Source organism: Symphalangus syndactylus, chromosome 11 (assembly GCF_028878055.3).
Source record: "Symphalangus syndactylus isolate Jambi chromosome 11, NHGRI_mSymSyn1-v2.1_pri, whole genome shotgun sequence".
Lineage (NCBI taxonomy): Eukaryota > Metazoa > Chordata > Mammalia > Primates > Hylobatidae > Symphalangus > Symphalangus syndactylus.
Genome location: NC_072433.2, coordinates 50676056 through 50698072, shown reverse-complemented (window position 1 = coordinate 50698072; position 22017 = coordinate 50676056). Strand labels below are relative to the sequence as shown.

Below are 22017 nucleotides of genomic sequence, written 5' to 3'. Positions count from 1 at the left end.
TCTATGTAGAGTATAAAAAAATTCAAACTCATAAAGGCAGAAAGTAGAATGATGACTGGGGTTGGGGGTGAAGGAGATATTGTTCAAAAGTAATGGATCTTCTCTACAACTCTTACTTCAACAAATAAGTTATTCTCCTCTCAGTTTTGATTCACCAGGGAATTAAATCATATCCTGAAGAATAAAAACTCAAGAAATAATATATTTGTTAAAGCAATGCAGGTTGTATACTAATATTTCAGAGGCTTATCAAAATAATATTTTTTTCTGCTGACATAACCGTCCCCTGCTTTTTTTTTCTGGTTAAGATGACTTCTTCATGATATTTTTGGGATATCTTCTTTCATTTTATATCTGCATCCTCCTCTTTCTTCAGCCAATAAATACAAGAGATACAGAAAAGACTCATTTACTTCTTATCCACACAATCACTTTCACTCACTATTAGTCAGTGTGGATAGAGCTGATAATAGCAGCTTCTTGGCAGAATGGACACTTCTCAGCAATAAACAACACACTGAAAAAAAACTTCACCAAAAGCTAATGTATGTTAGGCAAAATATTAATATTCATCAGTAATAAAATGCTCATGGTGAAATAAATATTCATTATTGAGCTCAGGTAATATTTGACCCAAAGTTAGCAAATATACAGGAGAAAAAGGAATAGTATCTGAAATAAGAATATTGTGAATGAAGTTATTCTGTTAATAAAGTAAAAATATAACTTCATACAAATAGTCTCATCTATAGTTCTACAACAAATGCTTATTAAAAATTGTATTCCATAGAAGCATTCAATTTATATTACCCTCCTTCACTATTTCAATGCACTCACCACTTTATGTAAGTGAAAACAGGCCAGCTGGTTCCAAGAAAGCATGTGTTGCTATTGCTACTTTAACGATGATGGTGATGAAGAGCATTTGTTTGGGTGGTACTCCTATGCCAAACACTGTTATTTGGCCCAAAGTATTGGTGTTTAATTTTTCTCTAAATTTACTAATAAAATTTTCACCTAAGACTTGATCTCATTCAAATATGTTTTATAAAATTTGGTTGACATTTTAGTGTCTCTGACTTACCTGGAATAAATTTCCACGAATTGAGCACTAAAAATAAACAATCTTTTACTAAAAGCCTTTTTGAGGAGTCATGAATTTTTTTTAATATGGAAGAAATGCATTAAACATATTCCCAGCAATCACTCTGCACACAGCATTCTCAGTTCCCAGTATTTACCCTGAGTTACCCAGGGATAATTGGTATCTCTGTAAACAAGCAGAAGAAGGTGCTAACTGGAGGTGCAGCACATTGCACATAAATGCTTTTCACTTGCACATATTGGGGATTTAATTTAATTGGGCTGTCAATTGCATGGCTAGATACTTACTGAATATAGTCATACTATTTTTTTTTTTTTTTTTTTTTTTTTTTTTTGAGACGGAGTCTAGCTCTGTCGCCCAGGCTGGAGTGCAGTGGCGCAGTCTCGGCTCACTGCAAGCTCCGCCTCCCATTTTTTTTTTGGCAGCTAATGGCCTCTGTTACCCATTAGTTTTATAGAATTATTTGCTTGACTGAAAAATAAATATTTTTACTGTATGTTGAGATACTAAATTTTCAATCTTCAATTTTCAATGTTAAAGCAAATCAGAGAAGAGAAATTTGTGTACATAGAATGCATTTTTTTTTTGGCCTATCAAAATTCTTCTTGTATTGCATTGGAAACCCTAAGAAGCCACCTAAAAAATATTCCCTTCAAATCCTTTTGGCAGTATTTTAGATTTAGAAGGTCAAAAATGTAATGATTGAGCAAAACCAAAATCTTTTCTTTGCTTTTTGTTAGTAATCTAGCCATTTTAAAAAACATGGCAATTATGCCAAGCCATTCAAAGATGTGAATTTGATTAATTTTTAAAACATCTTTAATTTGTATACAATTATAAATTACAAACATGTTTACGGTTTTTCTTATTTTTTCAAAAAATTTATTTTTAATCAACTTACTCCATTTTATTTATTTACCATCAGTTTGCTCTGACAGAAGAAATTACAAACTATTGTTTTGCTTAATCTTTTTAACCACCATGTCAGGCAAACAGGTTGGAGGATATTAGCTCCCATTTTATAGACAAGAGTGGAAACAAAGTACTCATATTTAGTGTAACACAGAGCTGGGATATAAGCCTTGGGCTTCCATGGTCACAACCGCTTCTTCCATAAGTTTGTAATACATCATTTTAAAGTAATCTGATTTCACAATGTTTTACAGTATAAGAGTAGCATCTATAGCATCTCTTCTTGGCAGGTTACCTCTGGAGAGAACCAATCTAATTATCTCATGAGTGGGCATATTTTAAGGCAGTTACACCTCTAACTTGATTTCCCAGCTGTGCTTGAGGGTCCCAGGAGCCAAAATTGCAGCCAAACTGATCCGAAAGGAGCAGGGAATAGAATGGTCAAGCATGTTTCCAAGTTTAACCTAGGCCTGGCACATCCTCACCAACTGCTCAGACGGCAAGTCGGGGGTAACTAAGTGAAGACTGTAGCAGGAAGACCCACTTGGGGTGGACACTGAAAAAAACACAAGCAGTATCAGACCCACTGTTTTCAGGATTAAAATCCCCAGCTGCCCAGTTGCTGATCTACTAGCTACTATGTCATTATCAGCAGGACAAGGGGCAATACTTCTGCAGACTAAAATATGGAAGGAAAAAATTAAGCTGCCTGCCTGTCTGGGGCCTACAAAGCCAAACAGTGCTAATTTCATTCATGCCAAACGAAGAAAATTGTTAATTCCTTCCTGATTTGCGTTTTAAGGGAGAGTGCTGATCATCAGAAAAACCAAGTAATTCTATCCTGAAGCCCAGGGGGAGAAATGGTGGGCATAGGTGGTGCAGGGAGTAACACTATCTGCCACCATGAAGGGAAAAAGCTATCTTGGTAAGCTTTGGTCTTCCACAGGACATGGAACCAGAGTAGCAAGATCAGGGTCTGCGTGACAGATCCTGATTAAGAACAGGACTTCCTCACATAAGGTACACAAGGGCTGGGTGCGGTTGCTCATGCCTCTATTCCCAGCACTTTGGGAGGCAGAGGCGGGTGGATCACTTGGGGTCAGGAGTTCAAGACTAGCCTGGCCAACATGGTGAAAACTCTGTCTCCATCTCTACTAAAAATACAAAAATTAGCCAGTCATGATGGTGCATGCCTGTAATCCCAGCTACTTGGGAGGCTGAGGCAGGAGAATCACTTCAACCCAGAAGATGGAGGCTGCAGTGAGCTTAGATCATGCCATTGCACTCCAGCCTGGGCAACAGAGTGTCTCAAAACAAAGACGAAAACAAAAAACAAAACAAACAAAACCTTAAGGTGCACAGGTATCTGAGAAGGGTCTAAACACCATAGAACTGCAAGCAACATTTTGAGTTTATACATGTTTTTCTGGTGAAGGGTTCCCCATTCTCAAATCTTGAGGTTTTAGGAAAAAGTACTAAGCCAGTTTCAGGTTAGAATACAAAAGCCACCAGATACACTTAGAGCCACTCAAGTCTGAGAGCTCTCAAAGCCATCACTGAAAAGTTGGAACATAGACTCACAGTAGAGACAAGAGAATATTTATTTTTGTGCCTTTCTTCCTATGTGTATTTCATGTCTTTTTCAAAACAAGTCCCCAGGAATCTCCAGATTCAATTACGTCCCTGTGCTTGGTTGCCTGCTGCAGGAGTCTTAGGGAGCCTTGTACAAATGCTAGAGTTACTCGTTTGCCAACATTAAACCCTAGAATAGAAGATGGAACAAAGCAGGACTCCTTCCTCCATAGAATGTGCTGCTTTCTGATGAGGTGGCAGCCGATGTAGAAAACTCTGGAAATTTTCCTTGGAACTAGACTGTAATGAGAGTTACTTTCCATGGACATAAGCTACTGTCTTTTCTTTGGCCCTTCCTTTCCTGTTTTTGAAGATAAACCAGGAAATAATCTTCTCTGAAGATACTTGATAAAAATTCTCCAAAAAACCAAAAACACCTTTCAACTTCATTGATAAAAATTCACTGCAGCTTTGGCACCTGGGTCTAGTTCAGCTGGTGGATACGCTGCTTGATGCATTCATCTTGATAGCCAGGTGTGCCAATCTCCTGGAGGAAGCCTATTCTATTTTTGGTAGCATGACAGGCCACTGAGAGGAGAAAAGGGCATAAGAACCATTAGATCTCCTGGAAATGCTTCTCTGGAAAGGCAATTTCATGACTAGTCTTCCAAGCAAATGACACCAAACTTCCCCAGATGCTCCTCAATCACTGTGTTGTATGTGAGAGGCATGGTCTTATTCTTGACCTTGGCTTGTCCACGTTTCAAAACGAGTTCCTGGATAGACTTCAGATTTGGAAATCCCCAGGTCCCATGAGGTTCCACTATATAAGCTTCCACTATAAGCAGATTTTTAGGTTCTGCAGGGTGACTTTTACAAACACACGTCTAAAAATTTTCTGTAGGTGAAGGCTTGCAATGGTTCTCTGCATCAGTAAACTCATGCCATCAATCCTTTCAATGTATACAACAAAGGCCAAGGAATGTTTATCTGGCAATTCCAAGGCATAAGGTTTCACTTCTAGTCATCTGAGACACACCTGCATTGACACAAAATAGCCTTAAATAACACGATTTTTTCAAACCAATAGATATATATATTAACATATTTAAATTAATTTTCTTAAATGTGGTATAGATACACAATGGAATACTGTTTAGTCTTAAAAAGGGGTAAATCCTATTATTTAAAACAATATAGATAAATTTGGAGGACATTATGCTAGAAGGAATAAACCTGACAAAGAAAGACAAATACTGCATGATCTCATTTATATGTAGAATCTAACAAAGTTTAACTCAAAAAGTAGAAAGTGGAATAATGGTTATTAGAGGCTGGGAGTGGTGGGAAAAAAATGAGAAGTTGTTGATCAAAGGGTACAAGGTTTCAAATAGACAGGGAAAATAGGTTTTGAGATCTATTACACAGCAGCATGACGATAGTAAACTGTAATATATTATATATTTCAAACTAACCGAGAGTAAATTTCAAATGTCTCACTACAAAAAATGATTGCTAAGTGAGCTGATAAATGTTATTTAACATGGCTTATTTCATATTATATACCTATATTAAAACATCCCATTGAATCCCATAAATGTATACATCTTTGTCAATCTAAAACACTAGTAATTAAAAAAAGAGAAAAACTTTAAGAAATTAGGTTAGAGAAAAAATGTTCTTTCATCTTAAAATTCCAGGAAACATACACACATCTATTTTTATTTCAACTGGCTTGCTCATTTCGTGATGTAGGTAAGTAAACTTTTAATATCATGAATAGTCTGAACCCAACACTCAGGAATAAAATGTTGATTTTTAATATTCAAAACAATATAATACTTTAAAAGACTCTAACGTAACTGTTTAAAATTCTCTAAATGTCTAAATAAATAATTTCCTTCACTTTTTAGAGAAGAAAAGTTATTTGAATTTATATTTTTAAACTACATTTAAATTTAACAAATGAACCTAACAAATTTATTAAATAGATGAAAAAACAATTTGCCTCCTTCTCTAATTTTAAAATTGACAAACACCCAGCATTTAAATGCCTATTTATCTAATGTTACTGGAGTGTGAATAGTACTCAATAATAAATCTTTTCATATTTATATCCATGCTGTATATGAATATATGGGAATTTGCCAAACTCTATTTTACCACAGACTGAATGATAAGAATGAAAATGAGTTAGAAACTACTAATGTGGCCACCTTGTTTTCAGGACTAGCATTTATCATGACCTAACAGAATCAACAAATAAGAGCTTATAAATTGTCCATACACTTGCTATGTGCTGAGTGGTCTTCTGGCACGTTTATCTGCATTAATTGCTTCAATTTTACCAAAACCCTAGGATTTTGGCCGTATTATCCTCAGTGTACAGCTGAGGAGTCAAGCACAGAGAGGACATAAAACTATTCAGGTCATACAGCCCACAAGTGGCTGACCTGGGATGCAATCAGGACTCAGCTGATACTTAGTTTCAATCTTAACCATTATGCCAAACACACTCTAATCCAATGCTTGTTTTCATTCCTGACCTCACATTTTGGCTTTAAGTTTTCTAATTTAGTAAAAATAAAGAGAAACTTAAATACCATTTTTTAACCCTTAGCTAGTATGTAGAACTTGATTTTCAGTTTACTTATTATTAAGTCTAAAACAACTAATTTGGTAGACTAATTCTAACAATGATATCCCTCTTCTGACTTAAAAAGGCAATAATTTTACTTTTAAAAGATACTGAATTTTTATATTAAAAGCTAAAATGAGCCTATTATTATATAGAGTATTTGTGGTCTGCACGCACATCATCATCCATTGAGTGATCTAGTTTCTGAAAGTTTCAAAAACAATAATATAAAAATACTTTTGTTGAATAGTTAAACAATATTAAGTTTTCTCAGTGACTAAAATAAAATAGATTGCAATTACTGGTCAGTCACTTACAATGTGGTTTTAAATGTTATTTACTGAACACATGAAGTTTTTTAAAAAACTCATTTTAACAACTTCTCATTGCTTTTTCACATCTATTAAAAACAAAATTTCTGTTACTTGAAATCTATAAATTTTATTCAGATATAATCATAGTGCTAATCTTAAAAGATCTGTATACTTAGGATTATGGAAAACTTGTTTTCTATTTATACTTAGAAAATAAACTACTGCTTTCAGGTAGATCCAGTGAGGCAACTGTGACTCAAAATCATACATAATTAAAATATTAATAGTATCATGCAGATGAAATTTTATGTATCTGCATGTTCAAGTTGTTTAATAATTCAGAAACTAAATTTTTATAAACTATAAAATGTAAACTAAAAATATAAAGAATTGTTTTTTCTCAGTTTTTAAATACTATCATTATTTCTAGTTGACAACACTAGATTTTAGATGCTGTCACTGTAGAAACTAGAAATGTCATGATTGACTCCGCTTTACTTTCTGCCTTCCTATTTCACACAAACAGAGCAGCACAAGAAAGGCCAGAAGTGCTACATTTTCTTTGTTGTTGTTGTTGAGATGCAGTCACTCTTGTCACCCAAGCTGGAGTGCAATGGTGCAATCTTGGCTCACTGCAACCTCTGCCTCCTGGGCTCAAGCGATTCTCCTGCCTCAGACTCTCAAGTAGATGGGGTTACAGGTGTGCATAACTATGCCAAGCTAATTTTGTATGTTTAGGAGAGACGGGGTTTCACCATGTTGGCCAGCCTGATCTCATTGGCCTCAGGTGATTCGCCCACCTTGGCCTCCCAAAGTGCAGGGATTACGTGCATGAGCCATCGCGCCTAGCCAGAAATGCTACATTTCGATTCAAACACATTAGTACCCTTCTAGGGAGAATATATGTGTGAGCATATTAACTTGAAATTCATGGCATCTTTTGTTGAAGTACAGACTTCTATATGGCAAATAATAAAAACAGAAATCTAACACCGCAATTGAATCAAAAAGTATTCTAAACCTTCTTAACCCATTGTTCCTTTTTTTACCAGAATGATTGTGATGGAGTGAGCATTTGCAGCAATGTAGGTCTTGAATAACCCACACTGTCTATTTCATCATTTTTGAGCTATGGCAGTAAGACTTTTACGCGTTTTCTAAAAATGTTTCCTTTTCCTAATTCAGCAATTTAGCATGATTTTCACAGCCTCACATTTTCAAAAATGGTTCATTCTGAAAAAAAATGGGATTAAACATACAATTTTTCCCCAAAAAGAGTAGAGTTACAAATTAACTCTATAGTCTACAGTACAGAGAATAAATGATAAAGATGTAGAGTCATATATTTTAGCTTCATACTTAGGAATATAACACTTCTCAGGTTATAGTCCAAGAGCTTTCAGATATAGTAGCTTATAGAATGCAAAGAGACCTGGTAAACAAACATTCATTCCTATGCCTTAAAGGCATAAATAATTCTTTCACCACTAATTACAACTATTAACCCAGAACTAGAGAAATCTAACATGTCATTATACCACAAAGCATTTTATTATTTTTATTTTAAATTCAGAAGGTACATATGCAGTTTTGCAACATTGGTATATTGCATGATGTTGAGGTTTGGGCACTTAATAATCCCATTTCCCAAGCAGTATATATCATATCTGATAGTTTCTCAATACTTGTCTCCCTTCTTTTTTTCTTTTTAAAATTCCCAGTGTTTCCATCTTTGTTTCCATGTGCACCCAATGTTTAGCTTCCACATATAAGTGAGAACATGTGGTATTTATTTTTCTGATTTGTATTAATTTGCTTAGAATATGGCCTTCTGCTGTACACGTTGCTGCACAAAAAATTACTTTGTTATTTTCTGTGGCTGCATAGTATTGCATGGTGTATAAGTACCTCATTATTCTTATCCAATCTAAGATTCCTAAGTACCTAGTTTAATCATATGTCTTTGCTTTTGTAAATAGTGCTGCAATAAACATGTGATTGTTTAGTGTCTTCTTGGCAAACTACTTTATTCTCCTTTGGCTATACACCCACTGATGAGGTTGGTGGGTCAAATGGCAACTTTATTTTTAGTTCTTTGAGAAATCTCCAAACTGCTTTCCACAGGAGCTGAATTAATTTGCATTCTCACCAAGTGTAAAAAGTCTCCTTTTTGGGCCAGGCGTGGCGGCTCACACTTGTAATCCCAGCACTTTGGGAGGCCGAGGCGAGCGGATCACAAGGTCAGATCGAGACCACAGTGAAACCCTGTCTCTACTAAAAATATCCAAAAAATTAGCTGGGCATGGTGGCGAGTGCCTGCAGTCCCAGCTACTCGGAGAGGCTGAGGCAGGAGAATGGTGTGAACCCGGGAGACGGAGCTTGCAGTGAGCCGAGATTGCGCCACTGCACTCCAGCCTGGGCGACAGAGTGAGACTCTGTCTCAAAAAATAATAATAATAATTTCCTTTTCTTCAAAACTACAACATCTGTTTTTTCACTTTTTAATAACAGCAACTCTAACTGGTGTAAAATGGTACCACACTGTCATTTTGATGTACATCACTCTGATGATTATGAATACTGAGCAATTTTTTGCATGTTTATTGCCAGCTCCTAGGTCTTCCTTTGAGAAGTGCCTATTTCATTTGTCTCCTTTTTTATTAAGTTTCTCTTAAATTCTGCATGTTAATCCTTTTTATATGCAGTTTACAAATATTTAATTCCATAATGCAGGTTGTCTGTTTACTTGACTAACAGTTTCTTTTGCTGTGTAGAAGCTCTTTAATTAGATGTAATTTTTTATTTTTGTGTTGCACTCACTTTTAAAATGTTAGTCATAAATTTTCCTTAGGGGCCAGTATCTAGAACAATTTCTAGGTGTTCATCTAGGATTTCTATAGCTTGAAGTCTCACAGTTATTAATCTATCTTTAGTCATGTTTTTTTATATGGTAAGAGGTAGGGGTCCAGTTTTCTTCTTCTGCACATGACTAACCAGTTTTCTCAGTACCATTTATTGAATAGGGAGTTAATTCCCATTCATCTATTTCTGTTGACTTTGTCAAAAATAAGTTGGTTGTAGAAGTGTACCTTTATTTAAGGGCTCTCTCATCTGTTCCAGGGGTCTACATGTATATTACTGTAACAGAATCGTGTTACACTGGTAACTGTAGCTTGTAGTACAGTTTGAACTCAGGTAATGGGAGGCCTCTAGGTTCTTAGTTTTGGCATAAAGTTGCCTTGGCTATTTCCATATGAACTTTAGAATAGTATTTTTTTCCTATAAAAAATGGCATTGATAGTATGATAGAAATAACACTTAATCTGTAGGTTGCTTTAGTCAGCCTAGACATTTCAATTATATTGATTATTCAATTCAATGAGCATGGAATGCTTTTCCATTAATATTTAGGTTGTCTCTAATTTCTTTCAGCAGTATTGTGTGGTTCTCCTTGTAGAGATATTTTACTTCCTTGATTTAATGTTATTTCTAGGTATTGTTTTTTGTTAGTGTCTATTGTAAATAGAACCATGTTCTTAATTTTGTTCTCAGCTTCAATGGTATTGGTGTGCAGAAATGCTATTCATTTGTCTACATTGATTTTATATTCTGAGGCTTTGCTGAAGTCATTTTTAGGCTTAGGAGTCTTTTGGTGAAATTTAGGTAGAAAATTATGTCATCAGTGAAGATAATTTGACTTTCTCTATTGTTATATAAATGCCTTTTATTTTGTCAGATTGCTCTGGCTAGGACTTCCAGAACTATGTTGATAGGAGGGTTTAGAGTAGAATTCTGGTCTTCTTTCTATTCATAAGAAGAATGCATCCACACTGGCTTGTTCCATATGATGTTGGCTGAGAATCTGGAATAGATGACTCTTACTTTTTTGAGGTATGTTTTGTCATTGCCTAGTTTGTTGAGAATATTTTCATAAATACTGGATTTTCTTGAGTGCTTTTTCTGCATCTATTTTGTTAACCATATATCTTTTTGTTATTATTTTTACAAGGTAAATTGCACTTATTGACATGCATATAATGAAACATTCTTGAATACACAGAATAAAACTCACGATTGTGGCAAAATACTTTTTTATTTGCTCATGAACTCAGCTTGCTGGTATTTCATGGAGAATTTGTTTTAATGTTCACAGGAATATTGGCCTGTGTTTTTCTTTTGTTGTTGTGTCTTCACTAGATTCTAGTATCAAGAAAATACTGATTTCATATAATGAGTTAGGGTGGAATCTCACCTTGATTTTCTTGGAATACATTCAGTAGAGTTAGTACAAGTTCATCTTTGTATATGTGGTAGAATTTGGCTGTGAATTCATCTGATCCAGGGCTTATTATTATTATTATGCTGAGACAGAGTTTCACTCTTGTTGCCCAGGCTGGAGTGCAATGGCGTGATCTCAGCTCACCACAACCTCCACCACCCGGGTTGAGGCAATTCTCCTGCCTCAGCCTCCAAAATAGTTGGGATTACAGGCATGTGCCACCACGCCTGGCTAATTTTTGTATTCTTAGTAGAGACAGGGTTTCTCCCTGTTTTTCAGGCTGGTCTTGAGCTCCCAACCTCAGGTGATCCACCTGCCTCGGCCTCTCAAAGTGTTGGGATCACAGGCATGAGCCACCACGCCCAGCCATCCAGGGCTTTTCATGATTGGTATGTTTTGTATTACTTATTCAATCTCATTATACATTTCATACATTTTTGCTCTGTTCAAGACTTCTGTTTCTTCTGGTTCAATCTTGGAGAGTTGTAGGTATTCAGAAGATTATTTATTTTCTATAATTTTTGTAATTTGCATGCAGTGATATTCATAGTAGTCTTTAAAACTTTTTTTAAAATTTATGTAGGATTAGTTATGATTTCACAACTCTGAAATTTAAATAGATGCAGAATAAAAGTTTGACATAATTTAACATCCCTTTATGATAAATCTTTGAAAAAATTAGGTATAGAAAAAATCATCTCAAGCCAATAAATCTCATGTATAGCAAAAAACACCTAAGAACATACTAAACAGGAAAAGTTGTAAGCTTTTACTCTGTGAGCTAGAACAAGGATGTCCACTTCCTTCAGTCCTCCTAAACATTGTACAAAATGCTCAAGACAGAGAAATTAGAGAATAAAATCAAAGGAATTCAGATTTAATAAAACAAGTTAAATTATCCTGTTTGAAGATGACATAATCTTATGTATAGAAAAGTTGAACACTTTACTAAAAACTATCAGAACTATTAAATTCATTAAACTTGCAGAACACAAAAGCAACATCCTAAAGTCAGTAGGACTTCCATACCCTAACAACTATCTCAAAATGAAATTTAAAAACAATTTTATCCACAATAACTGTAGCAACTATATTTTGAAATAAACTCAACCAAAAACTTGAAACATTTTACATTATACTCTAAAGAATATTAAATAATACAAAAATGGACAATATTACTCATTCATGAATTGGCATTAATATTGTTAACTATCTATATTACACAAAATGATCTACGGATATAATGCAACCTCTGTCAAAATAGCAGTAACATACTTAAAAAGGTGACAGTTTCTTAGGGAAAAGACAGTATCTTCAATAAATGGTGTTGAGAAAACTTTATACCCACATTCAAAGCAATAAAATGAGATCTTCATCTCAGAATTCAAAATAGTTACTTAAACGTAAGACTGGAAACTCTAAAACTACTATAAAAATATAGACTAAAAGGCTCACAACATTGGTCTGGGCAATGACTTTTAAAATTTAACCTCAAAATCCCAGAGAACAAAAGAAAAAATGGATAGTCAGATTATTTCAAATTTAAAACCTGCTGCACAGAATCTAATACAATTGTTACAAAACAACTAAACAATGGGAGAAAGTATTTGCAAATTATTGAGTGACAAGGAGATAATATAAAAAATATGCAAGAAACTCAAATGACTGCACAACAAAAAACAAATAACTATGAGCAAAAGGCTTAAATATTTTTCAAGAAAAGACATGGCCAAGAGATATATTAAAAAATGCTCAGTGTCAATTATTGTCAGAGAAAGGCAACAAAAAATACCTATGAGCTGTCAAATCACTCTGCTTACAATAATTCTTACAAAAATGAAAAAGAAAAAAGCATTGGTAAAGATGTAAAGAAAATTCTTGCACACTATTGGTTTGAATGTAAATGAGGACAGCCATTTAAAAAAAAGAGATTTCTGAAAAAAATTTAAAATCAATCTACCATATAATACAGTAATTGCACTTTTAGATATATATTCAAAATAGAATAAGAATGAACAAATACTTGCACTTCTATTTTGTTTGCAGCACTATTCACAATAGCCCAAATATAGAATCAACAGCTCAACATCTAATACATAAATGAATACAATATGGTATATATATAAAATGGATTTATCTTTAAAAAAATTATATTATTTTCAACAATATGGATTAATTTGGAAGAGATTAGTTGAATTAAGCTAGTCACAGAAAGACTAGTACTTCATGATTCCACTTACATATGGATTCTAAAAAACTTAATCTCTTTCAAGTACAGAGTAAAACAGTGACCACCAGGTGCCAAGGTATTTAGAAGAAAAGGGGGGCTGGAAAAATGTCTATCAAAGAATACATAACTACAGTGGCATAGGAAGAATAAGTTCAAGAGATTTATTGTACAGCATGGTGACTATAGTGCATAATAGTGTATTTGTATTTATGAAAAATATTAAGACAATGCCATGTGGTCTCACTGCAAAAATGTTAACTCTGTGAGTTAATGCATTTATTACATATGACTAAGCATTTGACGATGTATATATACTTCAAAATATCATATTTTAAAGAATAAATACCCATTTCACCTACCAAGTTAAAATATTTTGAAAACTTTATAGAAAGTTAACAGTATTTCAAATATGGTCTGCATTTGTCATAAACTTGCCTGAATAGTACTAACAATATATGGCTTTGTGCTGTTTTGTCATTTGTCAATTATAACCATAGAAATTCTGATAGTTAACATCATGTTCTGGACACAGCACAGTGCCAGGGAGAGGCCAATGTACTTTAGGGCTTTTACTTTAAGTTTGGGACTCCTGGAGTTTCTGGTGATGATAATGGAATGAAAGACAGTAAAAGTGCAGGCATTGCTGGTGGTCCTATGACTGGCCACTCTGTGAACACAGTAAACAAGTTTGCAAGCAAAATAACAGAAAATCTTTTAATTCAAAAAGTGGCATAATCTTCACGTTTTCCAGAGAAAACAGCCAAGGAGTTGGCTACAGTTTGGTGACTAAGTATAAAAACTCTATGCTAAACTTCACCCAATAAAAAAATTATACAAAATAACAGTGAAAAATTCCTTCAAACTGTACTATCAATATCAAACATTATTCAAATTTAAAATCTACACAGGTAATTTTATTATTTTGCAAATTTTAACATTCACAGTTAAATACAGAAAATTCTGCATGGAAACATAAGTTGTGCTATATCACAAAATATTAAAAATTCCTTATTAACTGTTAGAAATTTAATTTCAAAGATATGTTTTATATTTGACACACTTTGTGTAAGAATCTTTTAAAATTTTTCTTTTACAAACAAAGAAAAACAATGTTAAATGATTTAACTCTCTTCCCTGTGGATTGTGTATGCATTTATCTTTATCTGATGTCAAAGTTGTATTGATAATCAAACTCTCCAGTTAAAACCAACTTTTAGTACATTAAAAATACCAACTTTCGGGCTGTGAGCAGTAGCTCATGCCTGTAATCTCAGCACTTTGGAAGGCCGAGGTGGGCAGATAACCTGAAGTCAGTAGTTTGAGACCAGCCTGACCAACATGGAAAAACCCTGTCTCTACTAAAAATACAAAATTAGCCGAGCATGGTGGTGCATGCCTGTAATCCCAGCTACTTGGGAGGCTGAGGCAGGAGAATCACTTAAACCCAAGAGGCAGAGGTTGTGGTGACCTGAGATTGCCATTGCAGTCCAGCCTGGGCAACAAGAGTGAAACTCCATCTCAAAAAACAAAACAAAAAAAACAACTTTCTCATCATAATCTACAAAGTACTATGTGAAATGACATGGCATAAAAATAAAAGTGAGAACACTGTAGCCATAATACAGAAAAAGAAGGTCTGTGATGCATGCATAGTTTGAATACATGTAAGACAAAAAAAACTGAAGATAATCAGAAAATAAAGGCAAAGTTTATCTTCAAATTCAAGTGTCAGCTGTGCAGCCTGGTAATGTTCTCTCCACATGAAGATTCAATGTTATTTCTTCACCACTGATATTTTCCATCTCTAACTTGAACTTGCAAACTAACTCCAGCAGATATTGTGGAACATCTGTTACATGAGAAGCACTGTCATTTTTGTTTGCTACATTCAGTATATCAAAACATCCTTGCCGGGTGTGATGGCTCACACATGTAATCCCAGCACTTTGGGAGGCTGAGACTGTCAGATCACCTGAGGTCAGGAGTTCAAGACAAGCCTGGCCAACATGGTGAAACCCCATCTCCACTACAAATAGAAAAATTAGGCAGGTGTCATGGCAGGCACATGTAATCCCAGCTACTGGGAAGGCTGAGACAGGGGGACTTGTTTGAACTCAACAGGTAGGGGTTGCAGTGAGCCGAGATCATCCCACTGCACTCCAGCCTGGGTGACAGAGTGAGACTCTGTCTAAAAAAACAAAACAAAACAGACAGAAAAAAACAAAAAAGACAAACCCAAAGTCCTCATGACTCATGAAGCCTCCAAAGTAGTTACCTGAATAAATTGGCTCAACAGATAAATTTACTTCTGTCAATTTCAGAAAGTAAAAGGAACAACAACTAAAGAATAGTAGGCTTATGGAAGTTTCTCCAATTGAACACAATGAAATGCTCTAACTAAAAAAGTATAAATATAATATTTATGGAATTACATTTAAAAATTATTTCATGTGCCCTACTAAATTTTATGAAAATTAATTACTAACCAGATCACAATGAATACTTCTTATACTATAAAACAAAAAACAAATTATAAGAAACAGGAGAAGTATGAGTCCGTACAGTAATGAATTAAATAAAAAGTATAGATTTGCATTCAACATTCTTGAGGTTTTTAGTTTTCTAGTAAATTAGACACCTTATTAAAATAATTTGTTCTAATGTTTCTTTTTTCTGAAAATAAGTAAAACTCATAAACACACAAACACACTCTAAGATTCTATTACAATTAAGGTATATCATTAGACTAATGTGTATATTTAACTTTATGTGAATCAGAATTCAAAGTCTGTATGTGTTTGCAGGCAGAGTTCACATGTTCAAAGAAAAATGTATAACAAATATTTAAAAATACTTATTCAGGACTTAGAAACGTCTGGATTTTATTTATATTTTTCTATGATTTTTATTATGACCATAAAAATAAAAGATACAGCATGAAGTAATTTTTGAGTTTAATTATATCATTACTAACTTCCTAAAAAAAAAAAAACTAAGTTTTTTCAATGAAAATAGCATAATTTGAATGCAATTATAACTCTCCAATTTTCTTATTTTAAAGTTATATACAAATAATTTACTTGACAAATTTAGTTTTGGGTAATTTTCTACACTCAGTCTGATTCAGTGTAATGTCTGGAGGGTCAGTATCTTAGTTATTTCAACTGTGAAATATCTGATGTTGACATAGGCTTAATTTTGAAGTAAATGTCTTTTACTGCATTTGTAAAAATATATTTTACTATGAACTCTTGATTTTTTAGCTGTCATTTTTTAACAATTCTTCATTCAAAATCATTACATTTATTAGGTTTTTCTCCAATAGAAATTCCCCGATGTTGAACATGTTTTGAGAAACTGCTTCAGGGTTTTCCTCTAATACAAAATCTGCACAATAATATCTATGACACAAGTAATCGTACTACAACCCCCTGTATATATGTACTGTTTGTCTTCAGAATGCTCTTCTTCACTTTAATGGTTTATATTTTCTGAAAGATATTTTGACAGTAATTCCACTTACAATGCTTTTATTAAGCATGAGTTCTTGGATGTTAAGATATGGCTTTTCCAAGTTCTTTATAATTGTCCAATTTTTTCTCAAGTATAAATGCTTTCTTGTGCAATAAAATGTGAGCACTAGTTAAAAGTTTTGTCACATTCTTCACACACGTAGTTTTCTACAGTATGAATTATCTAACCTACAATCAAGAGTGACAACCATTTAAAGTCTTTGACACAGTCTTCACATTTCTGGGGTCTGGGACCATTATGATTTACATTTTCAGAAGTTTGAGGTGGGCCAGGCATGGTGGCTCATGACTGTAATCCCAGCAAGTTGGGAGGCCAAGGCAGGTGGATTATGAGGTCAGGAGATCAAGACCATCCTGGCTAACACAGTGAAACCCCGTCTCTATTAAAAAATACAAAAAATTAGCTGGGTGTGGTGGCGGGTTCCTGTAGTCCCAGCTACTCATGAGGCTGAGGCAGGAGAAAGGAGTGAACCTGGAAGGCGGAGCTTGCAGTGAGCTGAGGTCATGCTACTGCACTTCAGCCTGGGTGACAGAGCGAGACCCCATCAAAAAAAAAAAAGTTCGAGGTGTTGTTAAAAGCATTGTCCCACGTTTTAGGTTTGCAGTGTTTTTCTTCAATATAAATTATTTTATGTCTGCTATGAATTGAGGACTCGTAAAAGGCTTTGCCACATTCTTCGTGCTAGTAGGATTTCTCTCCAATATGAATTGTGTGTAATAAGTTTGAGAACTTGTTAAAATCTTTGTGACATTTTTCACATTTGTTGGAATTCTCTCCAGTATGAACTACCTTATGTTTAGTAAAGGTTAATAATACACAAAAGGCTTTGCCACATTAACATTGGTAGAGTTTCCATCCATTATGCATTATCTTATGTTTTGTAAGGCTTAAGTACCAGTTAAAAGCTTTCCCACATTCATCACAAGTGTAAGGTTTCTCTTCAGTGTGAAGTTGCTTATGGTTAGTAAGGGTTGAGGATTGGTAAAAAGCTTTCCTACATGCTTCACTATGAATTCTTTTATGTTTACTAAGGGCTGAGGATTCACAAAAGCCTTTGCCAAATTCTTCACATTTGTATAGGGTTTCTCTTTAGCATGAATTCTTACGTTAAGTAAAGGCTGAGAATACACCAAAGCCTTTCCCCACTTTTCACAGTTGTAGGGTTTCTCCGCAGTATGAATTTCCTTATGTGTAATAAGGATTAAGGACCAGTTAAAGGCTTTGCCCCATTCTTCCCATGGGTAGGGCTGCTACCCAGTATGAATTCTCCTATGGCTAGTAAGGTTTGAGAAATAGTTAAAAGATTTTCCACATTCTTCACATTTGTAAGCCTTCTCTCCAGTATGAATTCTGTTATGTATACTAAGGTTTGATGGCTGGTTAAAAGCTTTGCCACATTCCTTACATTCGATGGGTGTATCTCCACTGTGAATTCTCTTATGTTTAGTAACGGTTGATGGGTGGTTAAAAGCTTTTTCCACATTCTTCACATTTGAAGGATTTTTATCCAGTATGAATTCTCTTATGTGTTGTAAGGGATGAGGAGTCACAAAAGCCTTTGCCACATTCTTCACATTTGAAGGGTTTCTCTGCACTATGAATTATCTTATGTTTGGTAAGGGTTGATGACTGCTTAAAAGCTCTCCCACATTCTTCACATTTGTAGGGTTTCTCTCCAGTATGAATTCTCTTATGTTTACTAAGGGTTGATAGCTGGTTGAAACCTTTGCCACATTCTTCACATTTGAAGGGTTTCTCTCCAGTATGAATTCTCTTATGGTTATTAAGGTTTGAGGAAAAATTAAAAGCTTTGCCACATTCTTCACATTTGAAGGGTTTCTCTGCACTATGAATTATCTTATGTTTAGGAAGTGTTGATAGGTGGTTAAAAGCTTTGCCACATTCTTCACATTTGTAAGGTTTTTCCCCACTATGAATTATCTTATGTTTAGTAAGGGTTGATTTGTAGTTAAAAGCTTTGCCACATTCTTCACATTTGTAGGGTTTTTCCCCATTATGAATTCTCTTATGTGTAGTAAGGGATGAGGAGTTGCAAAAGCCTTTGCCACATTTCTCACATTTGTAGGGTTTTTCTGCACTATGAATTCTCTTATGTGTAGTAAGGGATGAGGAGTCACAAAACTCTTTGCCACATTCTTCACATTTGAAGGGCTTCTCTCCAGTATGAGTCCTCTTGTGTATAGTAAGGGATGAGGAGTCACAAAAGCCTTTGCCACATTCTTCACATTTGAAGAGTTTCTCTGCACTATGAATTCTCTTATGTTTGGTAAGGGATGATGACTGCTTAAAAGCTTTCCCACATTCTTCACATTTGTAGGGTTTCTCTCCAGTATGAATTCTCTTATGTTTAGTAAGGGTTGATAGCTGGTTGAGAGCTTTGCCACATTCTTCACATTTGAAGGGTTTCTTTCCAGTATGAATTCTCTTATGGTTATTAAGGTTTGAAGAGTAATTAAAAGCTTTGCCACATTCTTCACATTTGTAGGGTTTCTGTCTACTATGAATTATCTTATGTTTAGTAAGTGTTGATAGGTGGTTAAAAGCTTTGCCACATTCTTCACATTTGTAAGGTTTTTCCCCACTATGAATTATCTTATGTTTAGTAAGGGTTGATTTGTGGTTGAAAGCTTTGCCACATTCTTCACATTTGTAGGGTTTTTCCCCACTATGAATTCTCTTATGTGTAGTAAGGGATGAGGAGTTGCAAAAATCTTTGCCACATTCTTCACATTTGTAGGGTTTTTCTGCACTATGAATTCTCTTATGTGTTGTAAGGGATGAGGAGTCACAAAATTCTTTGCCACATTCTTCACATTTGAAGGGTTTCTCTCCAGTATGAGTCCTCTTGTGTGTAGTAAGGGATGAAGAGTCACAAAAGCCTTTGCCACATTCTTCACATTTGAAAGGTTTCTCTGCACTATGAATTCTCTTATGTTTCATAAGGGTTGATGACTGCTTAAAAGCTTTCCCACATTCTTCACATTTGTAGGGTTTCTCTCCAGTATGAATTCTCTTATGTTTAGTAAGGGTTGATAGCTGGTTGAAAGCTTTGCCACATTCTTCACATTTGAAGGGTTTCTCTCCAGTATGAATTCTTTTATGGTTATTAAGGTTTGAAGAGTAATTAAAAGCTTTGCCACATTCCTCACATTTGTAGGGTTTCTGTCTACTATAAATTATGTTTAGTAAGTGTTGATAGGTGGTTAAAAGCTTTGCCACATTCTTCACATTTGCAGGGTTTTTCCCCACTATGAATTATCTTATGTTTAGTAAGTGTTGATAGGTCGTTAAAAGCTTTGCCACATTCTTCACATTTGTAGGGTTTTTCCCCACTATGAATTCCCTTATGTGTAGTAAAAGATGAGGAGTTGCAAAAGCCTTTGCCACATTCTTCACATTTGAAGTGTTTCTCTCCAGTATGAATTTTCTTATGGGTAGTAAGGTGTGAGGACTGGTTAAAAGCTTTGTCACATTCTTCACATTTGTAGGGTTTCTCTCCAATATGAATGCTCTTATGTGTAGTAAGGTGTGAGGACCAGTTAAAGGTTTTGCCACATTCTTCACATTTGTATGGTTTCTCTCCAGCATGAATTATCTTATGTGTAGTAAGGTATGAGGACCAGTTAAAGGATTTGACACATTCTTCATATTTGTAGGAATTCAGTCTAGTATGAATGCTTTTATGTTGAATTAGATGTAAAACCATGCAAAATGATTTGTCACATTTGTTACATTTAAAAGGTTTCTTTTTAGTATGTCTTATCTTATATCTATTTGAATTTGAAAATTTATAAAAGACTTTTACATATTTATAACATAGAAATGTTTTGCTCTGGGTAGCTGTGAAACATTTGTTAAGTTTCTCATAAACTCTTTTGTGCATTTTACAATCGTCCACAATTTTACAGTCTTTCCTTAGTGGTAAATTCTCATCTCCACATTTTCTATATCTTCTCCATATCACTTTTTGAAATGAATTTTTTATGTTCTGCTCTGACCAAATGTCTTGGGCAAAATAAGAACACGTAACTGAAAAAAATAAAAATAACAAATTACTCCACTTGCTACACTAAGATTTGTATACTCTACATATCTAAACTATAAAATTATACAAACTACATAAGCAAGATGGCATAGAAAAGTACCACAGACTCTAATTCCTTCATAGACATATAAATTCAAAAAAACACACTGAACAAAATACATTCGTGAAAGATTTATAAATGAGTTACTTGTGTGCAGTACCCCAGGTGAGCACAATGCAAAAAAGTCACATAGAAGGAAAAGCCTGTAACATTTACCCAACAAAGCTCTTCCTGCTCCCCAAACATAATATAGTGCCTTTAGAAGTAAACTGTCAACTCCTGTTTTTTTTTTTCTATTTGTGGCTTTTCACACACTGGTTTCTGTCTCCCATAACATTAATTACTAAAGGAAGTGGTGGCTAATATGGTTTGGTTCTGCATCCCCACTTATACATCATTTTGAATTGCAGCTCCCATAATTCTCATGAGTTGTGGGAGAAACCTGGTGGGAGGTAACTGAATTATGGGGCCAGGTATTTCCTATGCTGTTCTTGTGATAGTTAACAAGTCTCACAAAATCTGACAGTTTTTATAAAGGAGAGTTCCTCTGCACATGCCCTCTCTCTGTCTGCCACCATGTAAGATGCCATTTTGATTTTCCTTTATTTTCTACCATGATTGTGAGGCCTCCCCACTTATGTGGAACAGTGAGTCCACTGAAGCTTTTTTCTTTATAAATTACCTAGTTTTGGTATGTCTTTATTAGCAGCATGAGAACAGACAATTACAGTGGTGTTCTTTAGAATGACAGCTTGAGTCAACTAAAACCAAAAGTAAATGCTACAGCAGTAGACAGACTGCAGTACCACAGAGAAAACACATGTAGAAAATGATGACTGGTCATTAAGAAGAAACGCTATCCTACAAGAAAACCTAGGCAATACCATTCAGGACATAGGCGTGGGCAAGGACTTCATGTCTAAAACACCAAAAGCAATGGCAACAAAAGCCAAAATTGACAAATGGGATCTAATTAAACTAAACAGCTTCTGCACAGCAAAAGAAACTACCATCAGAGTGAACAGGCAACCTACAGAATGGGAGAAAATTTTTGCAACCTACTCATCTGACAAAGGGCTAATATCTAGAATCTACAATGAACTCAAACAAATTTACAAGAAAAAAACAAACAACCCCATCAAAAAGTGGGCAAAGGACATGAACAGACACTTCTCAAAAAAGACATTTATGCAGACAAAAAACACATGAAAAAATGCTCATCATCACTGGCCATCAGAGAAATGCAAATCAAAACCACAATGAGATACCATCTCACACCAGTTAGAATGGCCATCATTAAAAAAGCAGGAAACAACAGGTGCTGGAG

General features: G+C 34.7%; 1 protein-coding gene and 1 pseudogene across 1 annotated transcript in view; both read right to left on the bottom strand.

Moving 5' to 3' along the window:
* Positions 1 to 1690: 1690 nt before the first annotated feature.
* Positions 1691 to 18067, bottom strand: LOC129492638 (large ribosomal subunit protein uL30-like 1; annotated as a pseudogene).
* The window catches only part of LOC129492637 (zinc finger protein 85-like), a 25590-nt gene continuing 20190 nt past the window's right edge, over positions 16618 to 22017 (bottom strand). The window contains 2 exon segments of the mRNA XM_063612766.1: positions 16618 to 19736; positions 19984 to 20634. Coding sequence (XP_063468836.1) covers positions 18088 to 19736; positions 19984 to 20634 — 2300 coding nt within the window. The 3' untranslated portion in view covers positions 16618 to 18087.